A 19,233-nucleotide genomic window follows, 5' to 3' on the forward strand; every position below is an offset into this window, starting at 1 on the left:
GTACACCGGCGCAGCTGCCGATATAACTCTGTTTGTGCAAGACATTAGCCAGAATTCCTGTTGAAATGGCATTGCATATTTATTAATCCCGCATTTATACAGTAAAACCCATTAGTATTCGCTTAAGTGCATCATGAAAATATGGTTTTTTAATTTGGAAATCAACTCAACAGACATTAACTGGCCGTGTGATGTTTGGACTCTATATTACCGTCACGAAATCATTTTGTGGGCACAGCATTACTGTCGGCGGATCGCACCAGCACAATGCGTTGTTGGCGCGCGCTGCGCCGGCTATCCCACAGAAGGGCGTGATCTAGCAGCTTCCCCGAGTAAAGTGATAATCCAGATCAGGTCGCACACAGGCAAGTGCGTCACTAATTCATCCCTCTCTTCCTCTTCAACTGGGTTCCTGATTTATTAAAGACCTCGGCATATTCCAATCTGTGAGCCAGTAAGAGCTTTTCTCTTCACAGGTCACACTGCAGCGAATATTCTAGTGTTCCGGTTGAACATATTGGGGAAAAGCCTTACTTGCTCTTTTATTTTTTGATATTCCGAGTCAATCATGTATAACTGTCCAGCGACGAGTCTAAAGGTATGCTTTGCATTGGTGACCTTTGCAATTTGCCTGTCTGGAAGTCGTGGATATACCGAGAACGTGGAGAACGATCCCAGTGAATTCGATAATTTTGCTCGACTTCCTTTTGGAATACGATTTGTCCGGCGCAATGGTAAGAATACTTTTACATCTATATGTGCCAAGTTGACCTTTGTGAAATGTTTTTCCAAAGCGGTAGTGGCTGCCTGTCCTCCCACGGAACCGTTCATGTGTCCCGGAATTGTCAAAAAATGCATCTCTCTCGGCTTCGTATGTGATGGTAGTCCTGATTGTCCGGATGGATATGATGAAAACAAAGCCTTGTGCTCAGCAGGTAAAACTGAATGCTCGAGCCAACTAACGGTAAACTAGGAACGGCTACCGCTAAGCTCCTTACTGAGTCGCTGTAGAATCTGATTGCTGCTACGTTATAATTCTTAAGGATTTAAAGTTAGTAATCCCGGCCGCGTGGCTGTAAAATTTGTCCTATGCTATGTTTATGTTATGTGAAACTTTAAGGTCAAGGGCAGAAGTCCCGCACGCACTCTTACATAGACTGCGCGAACTATCCTTAATAACCAAGATTATTAAATTATTTTTCTAAATTATTTGACAATTTTTATTGCCTAACGTTTGAACAGATGAAGTACACAAAAAGGCCGAAAGTTATAAGGGTATATTTGTATATGTAGAAAGGGCAACTTTATCTTGCACTACTCGTAGTATCTATTTAAGTAGCAACTTCCAGTAGTGGAAAACGTAAGCCGGCAGCATGCGCAACGCGGATATGTGTTGGAAAGTACTCAAATTACAGAATATAGATATTATACTGCACGAAATTCAATATTAATGGCTCATATAAATTTAACACCCCAGGGCACTTGACGCAACACTCTACGCTACTCAACCATCTTTTACTGGAATTACGCTAGTATAAATCATAAAATAAATTTAATGATCCATGAAATTGGTCCATAAATGATGACTTCAAGCAAATCAACGGGAGAAAACCCGATGCATTGTGCTATTGTGGCCAAGGGCGCTTGTCTATCCCAAAACGCGTCCCTTTTTGCACTCACGCACATTTTAATACTTCTCTTGCTAGACAATAGTCACGCATGCCGAGTTTTTAGAGCATAATACTGACTGGTGAGCGCACCCTTAATTTTCATCTGTTGTAGTTAGTTTTATATGACTCCTTAATTCATCATTACAGACGCTAGCCCTCCTTGTGTAGGGAACTTCATTTGTAAACGTAATTAGATAATTGACAGACCTGATTTGCTTGTTGTCAGATTTACAAAGACAACAACGCATCTATATTATTATGAAAATTAATAAATTACCAGTGTACAACACTGGAAGTACAAGTAATGAGCTATATAATGCTCATGAGTTTATATAATAATGTATGCATATAAAAAACTAAAAATTATTAAGCACCGAATATGTACGTCTACCAAACAGAAATAACTCATATGAAGGATATATTAAAAAAAATCACCTACATTTGTATTTAATTTCAGGTATAACACATGCGTAATTTGGTCCTGAACGCAGACAGCATTACAAATATAGACAGGAAAACAGTATTACAAATGCATAATAAATACAACTGAATTATTAAACAGTGTGTCTTAACAGCAAAGCGTCCACCTGTCCAAGAAACGGCGACTTTCTTTCATAACCTCCTGAAATCGCATGGATCGAACTTTCTGGAAAAGGTTTTCGGACCGGTGGCAAAAAACAACATGGAAAAAATGGGTGGAGTGGCTAATGTTGCTGTTGCTTTGTCCGGTAAGCTCATATGGGGCCCAATATTTGAACCTGATCATGTAATTATCAATCAAAGACGGTAGAGAATATTTGGATCTTAAGGTTAATTTCATACAATGTACAATTGCTTAACTGCAAAACCACTACTTACCTTCTACTGGGTAGTTAAAATAAGCTTGTCCGTATAAAACTAGTCTATTTCGTCTAACCTGAATTGACGTTACTTTTAGAACAAATTTCCACACTTATTTAAGGAATAGAGAAATATGCGCTTTTAAATGTTTACACAGTCCATTTTCAAATCGAAAATTTAAGTATTAACGATGCACTCTTACTATGCTTACGAAATTTTTCTTAGATATGATCGAACATGCGCATGAATGATGCAACCCACAAATATAAACCCCATCAAAGATATGACAAAAATATTTTACTCAAACACATCCCATTGCTTACTGCAGGAAGCCCAACCATCAACGACTTTGGCGCTGCTACAAACATGGGTCAGGAAAACATTGAACGATTTCGAAACATTTTAACTGCCACCGAATCCGGGAACACAGAAGATCTCCACGGGCTGGGGATTTCCGATGCCGAATTGTCCGATATTAAGTTCTTCTTGGACAAGCTGATTGCCACCGGATTTGTGGTTCAACGATAGATGTTTATAGATAGCCTTGAACTAAAAACTGTTAACTGACATGTCAAGCCGCAATTCTGATACATTCTTTATTTTCGAATCGCTACGATCTGACTTTGACTTTTAAATCTTTTGCTTTAACTTTAATTGTGTTGTATACCAATAATTTATGGTAAGGTGGCTCCAGTGCATTCGTAAAGGTCAAGTGGCTATGCAGTCAATATATTTTGTTACCTAAATGCTACGGTTTAGTAAGCAACTTCCCTATATAGCTGAAGTGCCTTTATAATTGTAAGCGCAAAAAGGCTAATGTTTTTGCATAAGGTCACTAGCAGAGAGTTACCCTCTCTGCTAGTGACCGTGCAGTAAATACTGTGCAGTATACAGTGCTATACAACATACTTGATTATTAACTGAAATACATGACAGACGGTCCTTAACATATATGCGCATGAGTTTACCACTTTAAAAAAAGCACTAAAATTAATTAAACTATGCGGGGAGCATAACAGTATAACAACATGAACAAGTTACCGGTTTTAAACGCCATAGAGTTGTAATGCAGTACGTGACACTCGTACAACAAGACAGCAGACGGCGAACTGCGGAAAGCACACTGCGGAAAGCACACTATACAATACAATGCAATATCATACAGTATTGTACGAGTACATAAATTTTCCTTATTATTTCTTACCATTACAGTTAGCTTTTGCTGTACCTTGTACCCTATTACAGTACTGCATGTGCATCAGTAATGTCTACCACAGCTGCAGCTGGTGATGCACAATTAGCGTAAAAGTGTCGATACTGTCCTGCCGTGCTTTTTCTTGATCACGGAATGCTTTTCTTAACAAGCGTTGACTGCCTTTATTTATTTCTCGTTAACCCAATAAAAAATAATTGATTCGCAAAAAATTGTGTTAATGTTGACGCTAGACAGCTACCATCAATACTGGAAACGTAACACTGCTGGCTAACTGCATGGATTGCGAAGAGCACTTCAACGTTTTTTACCAGATCATTTTTCACCATTAGCTCGCCTGCATATTGTGTATCTGGCACGTATATTTTCGCTTTCGTTAAGATATGCGACACATATTATTAAACTTAGAGATAATTAGTGGATGATTAATAGAGGCGGATGTCGGACTAGCGATCTGCACAGTATTATTATTAATCACAAACGTTATTATTACGTCGGTATCGTTTTCGTTTTACTTTGACTTTGGCAAGAATCAAAACACGATATACTGTTTACTCGACTGAATTGCTATTAATGCCGTTGCATAGAATGGTTCTCTACCCTTAGATTTTTTCGTTGTAGCATGTCTTCTCCAGTTTATGTGGAGAAAGGAGCTTTGATATAGAACTTCTTGAAGTTGTGGTTTTAATTTACGTCACGTTCTATACAGGAAGAAGTTGTCCACATGGAATTCGATGTGAAAGAAAATTGCTTTCATATTAAATTCTATCTTACTAACCGGCACAGGTACACTGTTTCGGAAAAAGATCGATCTTTACCTTTTGAAACTGCCGGAAAACAGTCAGTTGCATCAGGACAAAAAAGCTTTTATAGCGGTATACTGCACAATGTTTACATCTATAATTATTATGTGATAGGGGAAAGTTTTGAAAGTGATCTTCGGCAGTTATGCAAAATTAGATGGATGGTGTTATTAGTCTGCACTATACAAAAGGCTTATAATTGCGCAGCACGGCGCTTACAACCTGCAAGTACAACCCAGTCGCTAATAGCCACCGGCTTAATCATCGGATTTAATCAAGAAGAACATCAAAGAAACACCAACAATAAAGTGTTCTTTAGCTGTAACGCGGTCTCAATCATCTTCGCATGTCCAGCGCATTATATTCAGCATAAGAAAAAAAATGCCATCTTGTCTACAAGAAAGAGTAGACTACGCTTACGATGCCCAGTGTGTACCTGTACATGCAGCGCACCGACAACGTATTCGATCAGCATCCGTCGGTAAACGCTAGTGATCAACGGCATCTTTCAGTCATTTGAAAGGTTGCGCCTGTTGATGTGTTCGTGCGCGTCTGCTCGGAAAAATCAGAGAGCGTGTATGAAATCTTCTGATTCTTGTACGATAATTCATACAATTAAGACCTAGTTTCCGATGCCACCTTATTAAGGCCACGATATTGTTGTGAGTTTGTGTGTGAAGACAGACGCTCGTTGCAGATGTCTATTAGATCAACTGTAACAGTATAAGGCCAACTAAACTGTACAGATTATCGGTTGAATGCCGACTTCATTCGGTGTGTATTATATTGTGTGTCTGGAGTAAATTGTTAAATTTACTGTGTTTTGCGTGGTTTGTTACCCACTTTTCTATCGGCATCATAATTTCTTGAGCAACAAAGCCTAATCAAGCGTGACAGTGATGCCGGTGGATACTTATGCTTAATCGGAATTAAGTAGCGGATATGCGCACGCGTTAGCATCTGCTTATGGTTGTGTGATTTTGTGTATTCATGTTGCATATTGGAATTTTCCGGAATACAGAACATTGTAATTATATCGCCACTAAACGTCCACAGTTGTTATAGTCCGCTTTTTTCCGCTCGACCTGTCGTGTGTGTGACAGGTTGGGCTTGAAATGGTTCCGTATTGGCTGTTGACGTTTTATCCCGCTGCTTTTATTGTAATTTGCCCGCTTCTCTATCTACGCCCGGTCGATGCTCAGGATATTCAGTCCGCCCCGCTACAGTACATAAGTTACAGTGCAGTTCCGAGGCTTCCCTTTTCCGAAAACCTTTTACGGTTGCGGGATGGAACTAACATTATGGGTATGCGTATATAAAGTTTCTCGTATGCAGATACTCATTCTGATTTGGCTATTATTTCGTCTTCAAACACCAACCTATGCCGCGGCATTTTTATTTATGGTTACGTCTTAATCCATGAACTACACGCTGGCTGTATGGCAACTTCGAAGAGTTCGAGAGTAGTCGTACTCGTCTAGCAGTAAAATAGTCACTCTAGGTAGTAGTATTATTTAGTGTTTTGTTGGGTTGGGGTATATTTGAGCTCACCTACAATCTGTATAATTTTTATTCGTCCACTATGTATTTGTCCGTTTAAATTTATCACGCAGAAGCTTCCGAAAATTACTTTTGATTGTCACAAAAGCGGAACTTCAGTAATTGCGTTTGTACGATAAGTAAAAATTTTTATTGATCAGTTGCTATTTTTCATTTTACTTTTTCTCATATATTATGCAGGGATAATATAATTCATAAACCCTGCAAGCTTGAGCAATACTTATAATCCTAATACATTTACTGATTTATTTAATTGTCTTCACTTCATGGCAATCTTATTAAACCCTTACTGCCAGTTGGTCTCTAGCTCCGGTTTTACGAACGATGCTATGTTTCGCTTCGCGTTTTTAGAAGATGATTTTCAATTATCCAGCAATATTTCGCTGTTTACTTAATATGCAGACGTAGGAGTAGAGATCCAAAGGACATACACTTCCATCTCACTTACTTTGCTTACCAGATGTTTGTTCCAATATACGTTTCGTGATCTGGTCATCAGAAATGTATTTTGATAATTAATGTTGTACTTATTGTTAACAACTCTGCACCAGTGCTTGAACTGATGGGAATGTACGAAATTTATGTATTTATCGCTTTGTATAGATATATATACTTAATATGCAAAGTTGCAAGCCACAGTATTAATTTTTAAATCGTACAAATACATATATTCGAGTATATTTAGTAATTTTATGCAGCGAGAGTTGCGCTTAATGGCTTACGCATTGGTTAATGTGTCCGCAACGGGTTATTAATGCGTACGGCACCGGTCGCAAGTTCTTTTAACTTGTCAGAATCCTCACTTCCGTTTCCTCTGTGTGTGTATTGACATACTTAATGAAGCGCGATGGGTAAATTTTGAATTAGACTTGGCAATCAAAAAAATTTACGCTTAATAATTGCTGTGTGCCATTTTGCAGGTGCGACCAGAACCGCCCGAACGGAATCACTTCGCAGCTACGATACATGCCCGGCCAATTCCGAGTGTACATTTATGTCCAAGTGCACCACATTACGCCGTGTACAGCCGACGGTGCGCTGTGATGTAGCACTCAACGAAATGCAGTCGGCCATTAGTATGCGTCTTCCGGGCGGAGTGTGTTGTCGCACCAAAATGTCTGCCGCTAGCAGTGCAGATACGATGGTCAACTCGCAAACATCTCTGTTTACCCCCGTCACTTCTGGAGAGTCCAGTTATCTTCCCAACAGCAACCGGAAATCAGGTCATCTTGTGAATTTTGTCCAGTCCCCCAATTCCGCCGGCGTGCATTATGCGCCCGGTAGCAAAACCCCGCTGATTTTTACCGATCCTGGAAAGGAATCGTCCGTTAGCTACATTCCAGGAGAAGCGCCGGTCAATAAAATTAAGCAAAAAATGGATGCAGTTGTGCCTGCTGCGGTATGTGTATACAGCGCACTCCAGTTCGAATTTCCGTTATTTGCACGCTATCACAGCATATTGTATCTACAGTAAACCGCGCCGGTTTTTTTATGTCAAATTATGGTGGGTGAGCTTTCCATAATTAAAGAAAAAATTAGGTTGTGATCATTGAAGACTACTAATTAATATTAACTTTGTTAAGCAAATGTTAAGCATTTGTTGGTACTCCTTGGTAAATTATAGATTATTTTAATTACTTTCAGACTTTCAGTAATATTACTTGATAATCCTTCATTCTAAATAATTATTCTTGCATTTTAAATTATTCTTGCATAATTATCACTATAAAGTACATACGTGCCATATTTGATTGCGAGTTGCCCAGTAAAGCCCACCAGTAAATGTACAACTTAACAGCGGCAACAATTCATAACAGTTTTTTTAACAACCGCCTTTTGATATAGGACGAGTTAATGATACCAAAACCAGTCGCAACAGAGCCTTCAAAATTACCGATTGAGGGCTCAGTGCCTCTTGCCGTCCTCACTCCTCCGCCGCCGAAACCCATCAGTGCAACTGCAAATCAAAATCCACCGCCGCCATCGAACGACGCACCAAACACCCAGGTGTTGTTCCAAACCGCTGCCATCTCGCAGGAAACACCACCGCCCAACACCACTCCCCAACCACTTCCTGCAGGCGGGTTTAGTCCTCCACAACCCCAGTGGGTCTACTCAGTACCAACGAATCAGCAGCAGTACAATGCACCGGTACAACAAATTTACAATGCACCGGTTTCCCCGCAGCCACCGCAGATGCCTATGCAGTGGCCAGTACAGCAAATACCGGCCGCGCCAGCGCAACCGATGCAGAGCACAGGTGTCCAGAACACAATGGGAATACTGCCCAATTTAGGTATAGTAAATTCCATCTGAAACATTTTTGAAAACGCTATATTTAAATACAGAATTTATTGGGTGACGTGCGTTCTAGCTTGTGCCTTATTATTTACAACGCTAATAAATATTACTGCAACCTTTCGTAAAACGGGGAAAACTGCTGCACATTTGCATACGTAACAATTATCACACATAAACAAATCTACTGCAGCATCTTAATCGGCTAATGTTATTTTGCAATGATAAGACATATAAGTCACATAGACAGTTGTATAAATACCTGTTTTGTATGTGTTTCATGACAACTTGTGATCGCAGCTGGCAATCCATTTCCCGCTTTTCCGGGTGGTCAAAATCGACCAGTAATCGAAATGGTGCAGCAAAATGGTCAGCTCATTCAGACATTCTCCGGTTTTCCTTCCGCCCAATTGTTCCAACCAGCGCAGCCTGCTCAGAATTACACAGTTTTGCAACAAAATCCGCCAGTGCCACCGCCGATGCCCGCACCAGCTCCATCCAGTAATCCACCAGGGATCCCTAGTGACACTCAACAAACATTTTGTGGAGTGAGGGATAATTTGTTCACACAGGGACGGTCACCGCGAGTATTGGGAGGACGACCGTCTGAATTTGGTGCTTGGCCGTGGATGGTAATTAACCACAAAACGTTGTAAATTTTGCATTCGTATGTGTATTATTCATAAATTTAATCGAAGATTAAAATTTGCAAGAATGTTTGTGTGACTTATGGATTGTGTTAACATGCATCTGTATTAACTCGAACTAACTTACTTTATTTTAACTCGAACGTGGTTTTATTATTTTTATTTATTTGTTATTTGTTTGTTTAAAAAATTATTTGATTTCGATTTTCATTGGCAGGCAGTGATTTCCAGTTCGAAACGTCTGCGGTGCGGTGCAACAATTCTCAATGAACAGTTCCTCGTGACCGCAGCCCACTGTGTTTACAAGAATTTTCAATATGGCTATTATCAGGATCTCAGCGTGCAGATCGGCATCTTCAGTATGGATGATTATCAGCCGCCGCAATTCCAACCGGAAACCGTCCGAATCCTGCGCGTTTTCATTCATCCACTATTCAATACGTCGCAGTCCTCCTTTGATGTCGCACTCATTCAGCTGACACAACCCATTGTGTTCAAGCCACATATTAAACCAATCTGTTTACCCAGTTTTGAGCACGTGGGCGAAATGGGAACAGTGCTGGGGTGGGGAAAAAGAAAAGAAAGTAAGCAGTACTTTCTTTTACAACATTTTGCACATGAGGAGTGTTTCGCAAAATATATTAAGTGGCAAAAAGTTTTATCGAGTGCATATAATTATTATTTCATCCTTTTGACCTTTACGTCGATTCAGCATAGTGTAGCGTAACGGGCGCCGATGTACTGCACCTGTATAGAATAGATAAACAATCTGGGAAGAGTAACTGTTCTGTAAATGTCTTAGATAGGCCGTAAGCGTAGTTTTTTCTGACGATCTTGTTTGGCTCAGCTGATGACCGCTCCAATTTACCGACGGTACTTCAGGAAGTCGACATGCCGATACTTTACCCATGGCAATGCATTCTCGAACTGCGAAGCAATAAGATCTTCGACGATGTTGGACCGCAATTCGTTTGTGCCGGTGGCAAAGCCAACCAAGATGCTTGTCGAGTGAGATCACGATTTTGCCATAAATCATTTTCTTATCTGGCAGCTCCGACAATTCAGGGCAAGCAGTAGTATAACACTTGTAGACTCGATTAAAAGGTGATACGTATTATGTCTTACCAACGGGTACTTTTCCGATGTCAACTTTCGATAAAAAGTGAGAACAACCACAAGTATTTCATTCGGAACGCGTGTATCATAAATTGTTTTGTATGTTGATCAAGTTACAAAATTTTTTTTGTACGTAGAGTACCTTTTATTTGTGGCAGGCCTTTAATTGCTTAACAAATGCAATTGTATGGGCTACATGTACAGTGCACACATTTTTTTCATCCGTTACGTACGTTTTCGTGTTTATTTTATTAGGGTGATTCGGGTGGACCACTGCTCGCGCTGACTAAAGGTCAGTTTTGGGAGATTGTTGGAATTGTCAGCAAAGGTTACGGATGCGGAAAAGAAAATGTACCGGGAATCTACACCAATATCTGGTTCTTAAAGGACTGGATTGAGACAACTGTTGCGTCCAACTGGAATACTTTCAATATATTTAATCCGTTTTTTCTAAGAGATCGTAGCGATGTTTTCAACAATTATTTTAGATAACATCAGACGAATGCGTGTAAAAGATGGAAATGGTCTTTCTCACTAAGGTGCACGGAATTTAAGTCGGCGTGCTTCAGATGTAAAAGGTCAAGGATTTGGCACTCCTTGATAAGCTGACTAACCGTGAAAGTGGTTCGACCCTTTTTGTTGATCTGTGATTGTTATTCTGTTTTTTTAGTTAGTAGTCGCACCAGATTCATCCCCGTTGATCGAAAAGTAGTTTATATTTTGGGTTGTGAGCTGTGGGAGTTTTTCGTCTTGTCATAAGTTGTCGCAGTGTGTCAAAGCCAGTTATCACTCATTTGTATGTGAAGCATCTATAATTAAAACACAATTGCAAAAACCGCCATGAACACTTGCCTCTGTAATTGCAAATTTTTAGAATTTCGCACAGATGTGTCTGGAAAATTATTTGCTTCATACCATTTATAAAATACCGTTAGTTTTTCTGTGCTCTTCACAGCCGAATAGTACGTAACTGGTATTGATATATGTAAAATCGTAACCGAATATTATAGCCTACAATATTCCATATTAACCGTAAAATACGGCAGATTTACATGCAGTCTCTCGCTTTCCCTTGGAATTCCTTCATGAAATTTGTTGAGAAACATACAGCAGATTTTGCTGCAAAATGGCGTTATGGACAACTTCCACAGCTACAAGGGTCACTTAGGATTGAAATCGTGCCCGCCCTGTCTGGCAGTGGCTGCGGGATGCCAGTCGGTATGCCATGTGGTGAGCCGAACGCACTGGAAAATGTGTAAGGCACCCTTGGTGCACCATTTGGATGTTGCTCGTAGGAACTGTTTATGAGGAACTACGTGCAATGCAGAATGGATTTTTTACCCTTAAAAATTTAAAAATAATAGGTTTTTTATCTTATTTTTCTGTTCCCGTTGTATCGGTGCAGCTCTTGTTGGACACGTTTTAATCAATAACACGTTGATTCTAATTCCTAGCTCGTTTACCCAGTAGGCCAGTACCACTGTACCAGTAGTGTTCAGAATAAGCGTTTAACATCTTCTGTTTATGATTGCTGGCGCTTTCCCAAAGGAAGTCTGAATTAGAAACGTAAAACGATTCTCGTTTTTGCTGTTAATCTGATTTTGATTGATGATCGTAAAATCATGCGGAATTAGTTGAAATAACTTTGTTGGTGCGTTTTGGTGGAGCCCTGTCCAAAATGTGGAGAAATCATGCATTAATTACCAGGTAGACAAATATGAGGCTGTTTTGCCGCTTCGCTGTTATTTTATCGCAAATTTGTTTCCAATTTATTACCTTGTTGTCTTTGTTTACTATTGGTATCATGGCTGATTCATGGACGAAACTCACAGTTAACATTGGATGACGCATCACGACACAGACAAATAATCATCTGAAAGATCTTTTTGCCACTCGTGGCATCCTTCTGGAAAAAATTCGAAGATATACCTTTGTTGGTTTGGAATTGAAACCTCCTGACTCCAGTTTCTTTCATCTTTCCATTTTAATTTCCATAACTGCTGGGACTTGCGAGGAACGTCAAAAGTTTACCGTAGAATGGTAAGAAAGTTATTTAATTATTTAATTGCATGTTTGTAATTTTGTTAGACTTCAACGAAGCTTGCTTTTTTCCAGTTGGAGAAAAAAAAAAACTTTTCTTTCTCAAGCATTCAGCACGCGAACACGTCGCCTGACGCGCCTAGTAATGTTTTGTTAAGAAATTCTGTTAAAATTGATTAAATCAAGTAGGGTTATCATTTTAATTAGACGGAGGAGGTGGCATTAATTATTATTTTTCGGTTATTTCGGAATGTAAGCAGTTTTCCCGTGCGCACATCGGTACAGAATCACAGCTGCAGTAATGTTTACGTAACCGTCGTAAATCAGTGTTCTGCGCGGCTAATGGCTGTTTGTTGTGGAAATTCTAGTAAGCATCGGTTTGCAAGTATAATCTGCTGATTCTTGATCTAAATTTGTCTTATAGCCATAGGCGGTGCAGTGGTTAGATGACCAAGTTCAGCTTCCTGACGGCATCAGTTTTCAGCTGCATCCCCCACGCAGATGATTGTGTACACAGGGCTGAAAACATGCAAGGATAGAATACATCAGTGATACGGTACACCGTCTGATGTACCGCATGATCGCTGGCTGCGATAAACGATATGTCGTAAATGTGGATAAAACTGTTTTAAACTTGGAGGAATATGTCGGCGCGACCGCGGCATGATGCCGTTCGTCTGTTGACAGATATGATTATCTGGCTTTCTTTAAAACTTCCAGATTGCATCAACAAATACAGTTTAGTCGCTTTGATTTAGCTCATGGTCAGCTAGAATAGGTCAGGAATTTCACTCCAAATTTGCTTGTCCTCTGGATAAATTTTTCGTGAAATTTATTGTGAATTTTCATACTAAAACTACTGAAGCAATTTCTTGAGATATTTTATCTACAAATGGAGTGGATACAGGATAATTTATACACTGCACTCTGATTTTCCGTTTATATCTGGAACTGCTCGCATGCTGGAGATGAGCACTGTCTTCTGGAGTTCCTATAAGCGAACATGATACGATAAAAAAAGATTTCGCATTTCCAGAATTTGAATTTTGGTAACAGTTTTTTTGTTGTTTCAGCGTGGAATTGACTTATAAGAAGCGCCACATTTATGTCGCTGTTATTTATCAGGATGTGAGGATCGTTGTGATACTTTAGTGGGACCATTTTTGAGTGCCGCAGAAAATGAGCGTCTGGAAGCGTTTCCAGCGTGTTGGTAAACACGCCGGGAAATTTCAGTTTGTTGTATCGTTCCACGAGCTAACACTGGAGTGCACTAAAGGCACATGGTTCGTATCGATTGTACTTTTATCCATGTGTGGTGTCGGATTTGATGTGTTTGTCTTTTGAAGGAAACCAAACAAGCTAGGAATTATGATTTGTCGACGGAATCGCCGGTATTGTACTCAGGTATTTTATGAAGCATGAATTTTCGCTTTTTACTTTGCGCTTTTAGCAATTTAAAGTAAATGTTTTTATAAAAATAAAACTAATGTATATACCAGCCAGTTTTTCACAAGATATTGCGAAACATCAGTGATCAGGCATACGAGACGCGATCATATATATGCATGCGCGCTCCAGTGTTCGTCAGAAATGATTGATTTACAGTATCTGTTCATAATGGACGTGCAATCTGGGAAAATTGTCCGTTGACCTTGGAATACAGTCGGAAAGTAACGCCGCCGAAAGAGTTAATGTGAACGATGCTCTTTTGCGGTTTGAGCTTAGTGTTTATTGGAGTCGTAAATTGTTTTTTGTAGTCAGGTAACATTTTTACTTGAACTCGAACCATCAGTCGGTGAACTACTTACTCCATCTGATTAGCAACCGCTTTTGTTACTACTACTATTTCTACCTTACGGGGTTTGTAAACGAAATGAAGTTGTCTAAGTGAATTTGAAATTGAGATATCGAATATCGGTCTAATGATAAGCAGCTTCTCGTGATAAGAAAAATTGCCGATCGCAGTCTCTGTATTATATTGACAATTTTTGTGCACCGAGAACAGTGCTGGAATATTTCTACTGATAAGTTGCAGAAATTAACCGTCGAGGATGGAAACTGTTACAGTTGTTGCTGTTAGATTATTTGAGAGATTCTTGGTGATGTGGTTATTAGGCACTGCTATACAGTTTTTCTAAATGAAAAAGTTGAAATTTGTCTATTGATCGCGATTGGTTTCCATAAAATTTTACAGGCTCACGATTGGGAACCCACTATTAGTAACCTGTTTCGGGGGATTGTCGTGTGGACTACACCAGAACGGCTGGAGTTCACGTCGACTTTGTATAAAGATAACCGAGCCACGGAATTTGAAAACAAGGACTGGCAAATCGTCCTTGAAGAGGTGCTTTCAGCAGGGATCGTTAAACTTGACTCTGCGAATCCTGCAGGCGCTCGAAGATTATTAACTTTATTATAAAATCCGTATGATGCTCTTGTAAATTGGTTTATGTGTTACGATCTTGCGTAATGGTAGTGTGCCGAAATAGATGATCGTTTTTGTTTACGATGTATATTTGCCTTGATAGATTGAGTCTCTCGGCAAGAGACGACCCTTGGCGTGCGCCAATGTAAATATGAAGTTATATGCCTCACTGGAGCCTTCGCAAACCCATGCCGTCATCAAACTGAAACCCACAAATAAAAAGGTTTTGGAAGCCACTATCAATGTGACATTCCTGTCGACTCTTTTACGGGAAGGAAAAGCTACGTAAGTGAACTGTTAGTTTTTCGTTAATTTAATCGACAAATGACAAATCACGTAACTTGTGTTTAGCGACGAGGATATGCAAAGTTTGGCTAGTCTAATGAGTCTGCAGCAGCCATACGCTGATATTGGCAATATGGCGGATTTCGATGATGAATCCCCGGTGGGGACGCTGAGTCGACGGCAGACATCACAGAAGATTTCGGAGTTGGCTTCGAGCTTTGGCATCTTTAATGAGAATCTCAGCGACAAAGCAGCTTCTAATGGATCTCACAGACAGTGTAGGTTTTGGATTGAGGCATCGTCCGATAATTGCTTGTTACAACCTGCAGATGGATGCCTTGGTGTTTGCAGCGATTTCCAGTTCCGTTCACTCATCGCACTCACTGGATACGATGACAAGTGGGGATACAACCAAAACGCCCAATCGACCAGATTCCCTGCAGCTGATGGATGCCGCAAAAGCGTCGCCTTCGCCTTTCCACCGTCATCTCAACGGGAGCACGAGGGATAATAGAACAAATTGGTAAAGTGTGTAATTTTTTCTGTTGAAATGTATATATTCCTGAAACAATTTCGTTAAGTACGATAAGCGAAGCTAGTGTCTGGAAAAGTGCTTGATTTTTTAAAATGCCAATTTAGCAAGTGTTGACATTATAGGGCCACAGACACGATATTTGAACAAACTCCCGATGCCCAACCGGAAATGAACGCAATAGGCGATGGCGATACTGTATGTTTGTAATTGTTTTAGAACTTTAATAGCATCGTTCCGTGTAATCAGTTTGCACTTTAGAATGTCGTTATTGTGGCGCTGTGTTGGATATTTTTTTTATATTTTTCTGCCTCAGTACTACTACGAATAACACATTGCAGATCAGCAATCGAATTGGGTCTGGTCAAGCGGAAGATTTGCTGGCATGGTGTAAGGACGTCACGAAAGGTGCCCGTGGTGTTCGCATTACGAATTTAACTAGTTCATGGAGGAATGGTTTGGCCTTTTGTGCCATCATCCATCATTTCCATCCTGATTTAATGTGAGTACGACAAATACGACCCGATTTTTTAGCCCCATGCCGTTGTACGGGAATCTTCATATTTTATTATTTCAGTTGAAATCGGCAGTAATTGTGAACGTTTAACACTTACTTGTAATAATTTTTCCAGAAATTACTCAGCGCTTTCCCCGCACGACATAAGAGGCAATTGTAAATTGGCATTTGACGTGGCGGCCAGTTTGGGAATTCCCAAATTGATTGATCCCCAGGATATGCTGCAGCGCCAGACTCCTGATCGTTTAGCTGTGATGACCTACCTGTACCAGATGCGTGCACATTTCACTGGACAACACCTGCAGATTGATCGAATAGCGCGTGATGCCAAGGAAATAACGTATACGCCGGTAGCAGAAACTCCAGGTGAAGGGCCCTTGAAAAAGGGCACCAACTGGAAACACCGGTTGTTTTCCTTCGAGAAGTCTTCCCCGCCCGGAGTTTTGAAGGAATCATCCCCAGTGAACGGCGAATCGCCGCCGCATAAAGAGCGAAAAATCCTCTCCCCGAAAGAAAAAAAGAATTTCGATTTTGGCGGATCGCCGGTGAAATCGTTAGTGCGCCAACTGAAGAAGGACAGCTCACCCAAGAAAATGGATGCCAACCACAGCAATGTGCCAACCAGTCCGAGTGTAATGACCAGGCAGCAGTTGGTCGATCCATTTTCATCGGATGACGAAGATGAACCTAAAAAGCCAAATGGCTCCATACCGAAAGCAGTCAAAGAAAACTCGCTAGAGCATGTTGCTGTGACAGCAACAGCAACGCCAAAATCGCCGCCGACAAGTCCGCGGGCGGTTTCTTCTCCTGGTAGAAAGGTAGCTGTAATGTTTTTACGCCTGATCACAATCTTTACTATTTTTGACAGCTGACTGTGGTTTTGTTTCATTGAGGCCGTGAATCGGGAAGAAGATTTGAGGTTACGGGCTCGTGAACTCATCGAGCAGGCCAGATCTCATCCATCATCGCCTACTAGCGATCTTAGTCCGGTAATTCCATTGCTTAATGTTTTTTTAAAGTTCGAGTCGAGCTGCAAGTTAAAATAGCGAGAGTTGATATTTGCTCGATGAGTAAACAGCAAATTATGAGATTTTCGTACATTTTTATATTATGATATAGCCGAAGAAATCATTGTGAAATTTGGTAGCGATTTTAGCTGGACGAATTCAAGTAGTTTTAAGATAATTTCTTAGGGACTTTTTGCACTTGCTTTTGGGATATCTCAGTTAACATTTAGTGCTATTTATAGTATCACTTCTGCTGGCTTGGTCTTGGTAGTTAAATTCGGCATTACGGTTTCAAAAGAGATTATTTTAGGAGGAAGTGGAAAGGCAGAAAGAACTGAGAGAGCGTGCTAAACGTTTGATGGACACAGCCAAGAAATCCAGTCCTACATCGCCCGTGTCCATTCCAATTTCGCCTGCACTGCGAGTTTCTAAAGCCAAATCTGCTGCGGGTACACCGTTATTATCCCGTTCATTTTCTGTTCTGATTATTATTTTTAAATGCTTGCTTCTCTGGTTCTTGCATGTTTCTTGTCTTCCTTCACGATTTTAGTTGATTGACCATTTGATTACGGCATTTTACTATCGTTTGCATTTCTTGCATTCTCATCACTAACTCGCACTTTTATGTTGCATGGATAAATCCCAGTGTCCATCCAGTTTTACCAGTTCAAGAAATTAGGTGAGCCTTATTGCAGTTGCAAGCTTTGTTGGTTTGTTTGCTTATTTTAATTGCACCGCGGCTGTGAAGCTATTGGATTACAGAGGTTTGCTCATAGTGATGATAAATTTGTTTCCTTTTTTTCAGTTGATTCTCCGGTTGCCGTTGGAGAATCTTCTAGCGCCGCCACCAAATCTGGTCAAGATGCAGTTTCTGTGATTCGAAATGTTCCAGAATTTGAGCCGAAGGTGGGTGGTAAAATTTGGCATGAGTTTGTATGCAGATGTGATTAAATGCCGGAAAACAATGAATCTGTTTTGCTTCGACGATCGGCGTAATCGCCCGGGTGTACTGATACTGATTGTTTCGTCGGTCGACGATGAATGGTGAAATGGTGAGTATTTTTTAATTTTGTTTTACTTTTTATTTATTTTTAGGCCAGGAATGGCGGTGAATCGAAAGAAGGGGTTTTACGGGATGCAGTTCCGAAAGCTGCCAAACATGCTGCTGTGATATCCAGTCGTAACGCATCCGAATTTTCGCCTTTATTAAAAGATAGTAAAGGTATCTTCATTTCTGAATCTGTGGCCCGTTCTCGTTTCTGAAACACGTTTTATTTGCATGCAGAACTCCTAGCAGATTAATAGTGTTTTGGGTATACGGGGTTGTAGCAACCGTTTTTTTTTCAGATGTATCCAAAAACCTCATGACCATGAAAGAGAATGGGCAGAATTCCGAACCACCTACGGTAAATTCTTGCTTTCATTGTAATCTCTGTTCGATAGATATAAGGCGACAGATGAGACTGCTTCCGCTCTCTTCAGGACCACCGAAGTTTGGCGGAAGAGATTGCTTTGCTGGAAGCTGAACAGCGACAGATAGATTCCCGTGCGGCAGAAGTGGAGGCGCGACTGCGAAACGCTATGGAACCAGGTTAAATTGACCGAATTTCCTGTCTGTGCTCTGCGTGCGTCATAGTGAAAATGACCAATTTGTTTTGCAGGCGCCAATGAGGCCGAAGAGCCGATTCTCCAGGAATGGTTCATACTGGTTAATAAGCGCAATGCGATTATCCGCGAACTTGACAAGCTGAACAATATGTAAGAGTTGATTAAGTAGTGCTAATCAGCTACGTCCACCTTCGCAATGGTGTATATTAACTGATTGGGGATTTCTGGAAAGTCCATCTTTCCATGACGATGGCTGAATGAGTATGAGAGAGTGAGCTTTTAATCCTAAAAACAAGGATTGCCTCCTTGACAGGGTTAGGAGGATGGCTGATTGATAGGTGCCGGTCACGTGTTAATATTCGTTGCACCGTGTGTTGTGTGTATATTTTTCGGATTTGCTGGCGGAAGCCGCAAGTGAAAATATTAAGGAATCTATATGATGATTACTATACAGATTAGAAAGGGCTACCTGGCGACAGGATGGGTACTGCTAGTATGTGTGACAGAGATGACAGATTGGGATAATATTCAGTTCGGAGGGATTAAAGAGTTTCTGTTTTGATCGCTGGAATTGCTCGTTGTGAATTTTAAAATGCGTGTGCAGCCTTCAGGGTAAACCTATTAGCGAATTAAGAGTAACTAAATGTGACTTCGGGAGTTGTGATTGTGCCT

General features: G+C 40.5%; 3 protein-coding genes across 3 annotated transcripts; all 3 read left to right on the plus strand.

The window, feature by feature from the left end:
• The first annotated feature begins 386 nt into the window (after positions 1-386).
• LOC129584870 (IDLSRF-like peptide) lies at positions 387-3,272 on the plus strand. The gene is made up of 4 exons (XM_055477251.1): positions 387-734; positions 795-935; positions 2,246-2,398; positions 2,839-3,272. The coding sequence occupies exons 1-4, from the start codon at positions 569-571 to the stop codon at positions 3,036-3,038; spliced, it is 660 nt and encodes a 219-aa protein (XP_055333226.1). The 5' UTR covers positions 387-568; the 3' UTR covers positions 3,039-3,272.
• Positions 3,273-5,032: 1,760 nt separating this feature from the next.
• LOC129584868 (serine proteinase stubble-like) lies at positions 5,033-10,948 on the plus strand. The gene is made up of 7 exons (XM_055477248.1): positions 5,033-5,831; positions 7,007-7,485; positions 7,932-8,382; positions 8,685-9,016; positions 9,249-9,615; positions 9,879-10,039; positions 10,403-10,948. The coding sequence occupies exons 1-7, from the start codon at positions 5,642-5,644 to the stop codon at positions 10,637-10,639; spliced, it is 2,217 nt and encodes a 738-aa protein (XP_055333223.1). The 5' UTR covers positions 5,033-5,641; the 3' UTR covers positions 10,640-10,948.
• Positions 10,949-11,461: 513 nt separating this feature from the next.
• Positions 11,462-18,715, plus strand: LOC129584954 (EH domain-binding protein 1-like). The gene is made up of 18 exons (XM_055477400.1): positions 11,462-12,187; positions 13,261-13,470; positions 13,534-13,591; positions 14,382-14,531; positions 14,716-14,897; positions 14,964-15,175; positions 15,249-15,420; positions 15,555-15,627; positions 15,771-15,931; positions 16,062-16,764; positions 16,840-16,935; positions 17,264-17,402; positions 17,600-17,632; positions 17,759-17,859; positions 18,049-18,175; positions 18,301-18,359; positions 18,436-18,544; positions 18,615-18,715. The coding sequence occupies exons 2-18, from the start codon at positions 13,367-13,369 to the stop codon at positions 18,713-18,715; spliced, it is 2,580 nt and encodes an 859-aa protein (XP_055333375.1). The 5' UTR covers positions 11,462-12,187; positions 13,261-13,366.
• Positions 18,716-19,233: the final 518 nt, after the last annotated feature.

Source organism: Paramacrobiotus metropolitanus, unplaced genomic scaffold, assembly GCF_019649055.1.
Source record: "Paramacrobiotus metropolitanus isolate TYO unplaced genomic scaffold, Prichtersi_v1.0 Parri_scaffold0000015, whole genome shotgun sequence".
NCBI classification, from domain to species: domain Eukaryota; kingdom Metazoa; phylum Tardigrada; class Eutardigrada; order Parachela; family Macrobiotidae; genus Paramacrobiotus; species Paramacrobiotus metropolitanus.